The sequence below is a fragment of the Formica exsecta genome, unplaced genomic scaffold (genome assembly GCF_003651465.1).
Source record: "Formica exsecta isolate Colony F162 unplaced genomic scaffold, ASM365146v1 scaffold3626, whole genome shotgun sequence".
NCBI lineage: Eukaryota > Metazoa > Arthropoda > Insecta > Hymenoptera > Formicidae > Formica > Formica exsecta.
In genome coordinates this window covers 1-4,063 of record NW_021850874.1, presented here as the reverse complement: position 1 = coordinate 4,063, position 4,063 = coordinate 1, and the positions used below count along the sequence as shown (strand labels likewise).

At 31.5% G+C, this 4,063-nt stretch overlaps 1 protein-coding gene across 3 annotated transcripts; it reads right to left on the bottom strand.

Moving 5' to 3' along the window:
* Positions 1-1,301: 1,301 nt before the first annotated feature.
* On the bottom strand, positions 1,302-3,662 carry LOC115238932 (vacuolar protein sorting-associated protein VTA1 homolog). Of its 3 annotated transcripts, none has more exons than XM_029813131.1 (5): positions 3,535-3,662; positions 3,215-3,403; positions 2,595-3,032; positions 2,387-2,530; positions 1,302-2,243 (listed from the first exon to the last, which is right to left on the bottom strand). In XM_029813131.1, exons 2-5 carry the CDS (start codon positions 3,327-3,329, stop codon positions 2,092-2,094), a joined length of 849 nt encoding a protein of 282 aa, XP_029668991.1. In that variant the 5' UTR covers positions 3,330-3,403; positions 3,535-3,662; the 3' UTR covers positions 1,302-2,091. The 3 variants fall into 3 exon arrangements, with proteins under 3 accessions (XP_029668991.1, XP_029668990.1, XP_029668992.1); XM_029813130.1 differs by having other exon boundaries at positions 3,478-3,623; XM_029813132.1 differs by having other exon boundaries at positions 3,542-3,560.
* Between the last annotated feature and the right edge of the window lie 401 nt (positions 3,663-4,063).

Genomic DNA, 4,063 nt, shown 5'->3' with positions numbered 1-4,063 from the left:
ATATATATATAGCTACAAAAATAAAGTTAAATTAGAAATATAATCCTTCTATATATATATAGACACGATATAAACAAGTATAATATAAGATTTTAGCTATGGTATAAACGGAGAAAGAAAATTTAATTTTTATCGCGCGTAATATTAATCGACATTGATGCGACCAGTCCCTCGGTGACATTAGCTTAAGCTCAATAATAACAGAAATAGACTCAGAGTACTAACGATATTAGGTGAGGAAACCAGCAAACAAGAGCTGAGGCGCGATAATTGATGCGTGAACTTTTTTGTTGTTTAATTTTAATAACAAGTATGCATTAAATATGTATGTTTCGGATCGTTTTTTTGGTCCATCCTTAGCATAGATAAAAATATATAAAAATTAAATTCGTATTTAAAACTTAACATGCACAATATTAATTGTTACAATCGAAATTGAAATCGATAATCAGGGATAAGACTCGTCGAAACCCGCGTAGAGTCTGTATTACATTTTAAATCACTGATGGATACACATGTGATGATGACGCATTTCGACGTTGTCCATTAATTTGTACAGACTTTACGCGTTTCGGTGAATCTTTCTCTCTGATTATCGATTTCAATTTAAATTTCCATTGTAACATATAATCTAATTATTGCATCTCGGTTCTTATTTGTCAGTTTCCTCAACTAGTATCATTAGCTTAAGCATGAGGTACTAACTGCCACTTGAATGAATGTGTCCTTATATATGTCGTGCGAGAATGTGTGTATGGACATATAGAGAAAATGTTTCTTGGTAATCGATACACATATATATATTAGTGTTAATTTATTTCTTAAAAATTTCACGAGTGAGAAGTGTGATCGGACAATTTGATAAATAAAACCAAAATTAAAAGTGAGAAATCAGTGGATAGACTTCTCTGTAAGCATCATTCGATACCCACGTTCGTATTTTCACGCGAGGTAATACTTCGAGCTACGGTAATTATTTGTGGAATGTTTATGCACTTGGATATAAAATCAACATCTTTCTCTCTCTATAACAATTTCATAATAATTCTCATAAATTATTAATTTTGTTTTGGATTTTGAAAAGATAATCGTATATTATATTTTTGTTCAAAGCATAATTATATTAATGTCTGAATTTTTTCTTTTGTATATAAAATTGCAGTGAAACACCCATAACACATCGTTTAAATGTTGTATCGAGAAAGTATTATTGTTTAAATGTTAACATTTTTCGATATAATCACATTTTTATATCACGCAATGTTTAATAAAAACTAGGAAATGTTGAGAAAAGATCGATATTTGTGTATATGTATACATATTTTCGTTTTTTTATTTATTTCTTCTCATTGAGTATATATAAAAAAATATATTATGTACAAGAGATGTGTTAGATGTATACATCCCATGACACGAAATATAATAGCCACATTTTGCTTAAGAAAAATTATTAAATTCTAAAGTTTGCAGAAGTATAATAATATATTATTCCTCAAAAATCATATATCGAGTCTATTTTAAAACAATTCTGGTTAATTTTTATAATAGGATTTATGTTTTAACATATTAAGATTTTTATTTTTTTCTGACTAATTGATTTGTAGTATTTAGATATTCAATTTTTTTAGATTATTAGCGAATTAATAACATTTTTCTCTCATCTTTTTCTGTCTTCATTTTGATAAAGTTATCAAAAAATTATTTGAAGAACAGAATAGAGTGATGCTGGAGTTTTTGTTAGAGAACATATTAAAGTTCTCAGGGCAAGTAGCTTTAATAAATATGATGAAACTACAATTCTATCTTATTTCGAACAACAACTAAAATCTAGAGACATAGAGTCTGTAACAACTTTCGTTTTTTAATTATATAAATGCAACACATATATTCAAGGCCAATTTGACTAGTTATTGTAAACTTGCCTCTATTTTCATCTTCTATTATCTGTATTCAAAAGTTGCATATGTATAAAAATTGTGAAATGTTAGTAAAATATTGTTTACTGACCATTACAGGAAACAAGCGACAAGTATAACGCAGTTAATTGCAAGTAAGCTGTTACCAAATATGTTATCTTTGCGCTTCCTTCGCCTATGCAGGTTCCTGACCAGTAGTTAAAAGATGCAAAGCCTTCCGAAGATTCATTACAGAAGTAGATACATCATCATAGTCTAATGCGCTACTCGCCCATTTCAAAAACTTTTGAGCCTTATTAATTTGCTCTATCGACAGATTAGCACCATCTGTAAGATTATATTTTGTTCAGAAATGGAATAATTATCTCATATTAAATTATTATATATTTTTGAAAAGATATTTGATTTAATTATATATTTATTCGTTTTCTTTCTTTTGTAAATAAATATATTTACATTATAGGACTTACTTTCTGTCTTATATGCAGTACTGTCCTCTGCATCAAATGACTGAGATCTTGTAGTTGGTGGATTTACAGGAATAGATGGAATACTTTGCGGAGCATTGTCCTTGGGACTTTCAGTTGCAGGATTTACATTCAAATCGGTATTATCTAATGATCATAAAGTATTTCTTAGAATCTAATAACTTGACAAGAGGATAAATAATCAACTTACCATCTTCATTCAATGCTTCAACAAAATCATTTTCTTCATCCTGTTCTTTCATTGGCCCTGGAACTGGAGTTTCTCCATTCATTAAGCAGTTATGGATATAAGATGCTTTCCATTGCGCATACTTTCGATTCTGTGCTGCTTCTACGCTCAGTTCTCCAAACAATGTCAATACATTGTACAGTGCCTGAGCAGTATAAAAGCTTTGCACTACATTGTTAGAAAAATTTGCAGCTCTATCGTTCTTATCGGCATACAAGAAGAGTTTCAAGGCCCAATTTTCCAAGTGTGCTTGAGCAGCTACATCATTAGTAATGGCCTCATTATCATGTAACTCCTTCTTTGTTTTCTCCAACCAGTCCATTAATTTCAGTAAAAAATTTGTTTCCTCTGATGTTTTAGTAGATAGCTTTAACCCAGTTTGAAGAGCATAAAGACGGCCTGTTTTGATGAGAAATTTTAATGTTTCTCTAACTTGTCATAATAAAGAAAGCAAGGAATGTTAAATTCCAATAAAAGATATTTTCTCACTATATTAAAAAACGCTGAAAATATTCTATGATACTGAAATATTTTCACATAGTTAAGGGATAGGAATGTACAATATATTATTATATACATACACCAATAACTGACGACACTGTCTCGTTGATCGTGCTTCGCTGCGATCGTTAAGTATTGTTGAATGCTTTTCAAGGGAGACGGAATTTTCGGCAAGTCGGGTCCTGTCAATGCCATTGGTATAAGAGAAACGTCAAAGATGTGCGTTAAAGTTTAATTTCCTCTTGACAGATTGCTTCTTGGGAATATATCTAGGAATATATTTTAATGTATGAATTTTAATTAACGAGATCCTTTTAATACTTGATTGAAGATTTTTTAATACTTGATTGAAGATAACTTATTATCTCGCTAAATTATAATTAATTCTCGTACAACATACGTCGTACTTTGAGATTTGTACAGTTGTATCTTGTATCAACGACGCAGTCACTAAAGTACGATTTGCATGATAGCGATAAAAAAGAAAGGATCATCTAGGCTATGTTCCAAAACGTACTCTCCGAGGAAAATTTTACACCGATGGCCGTTCCGAAACTTTTTTGAGCATCTCTGATTGGTTCCAGGCTGGCCATCGAGTAAAATTTTCCTCGGAGAGGAAATTTTACACCGTGGGTCTGTTCTTTGCAGCTGAACTGGCTGCACTGGTTCAGAGTTTATCTTTTTCTCTCCCCATTGGAAGAAGAAGGATGGGCTCTGAACTGGTGCAGCCAGTTCAGCTGTAAAGAACAGACCCAGTGTCTCTAGTTCACACGTATGTTGCTTGCGCATGTGTGCGGCGTTCGTAAAATATCTTAAATAGCACGCTTGCTAGAGACTTTAGAGATATCTATGAAGAGATATTATAAAGAGCTCTTCTGAAAGATATCTTAGGCCGGTATTCATAGTCCGTTCTTATATCCAAGATCGTC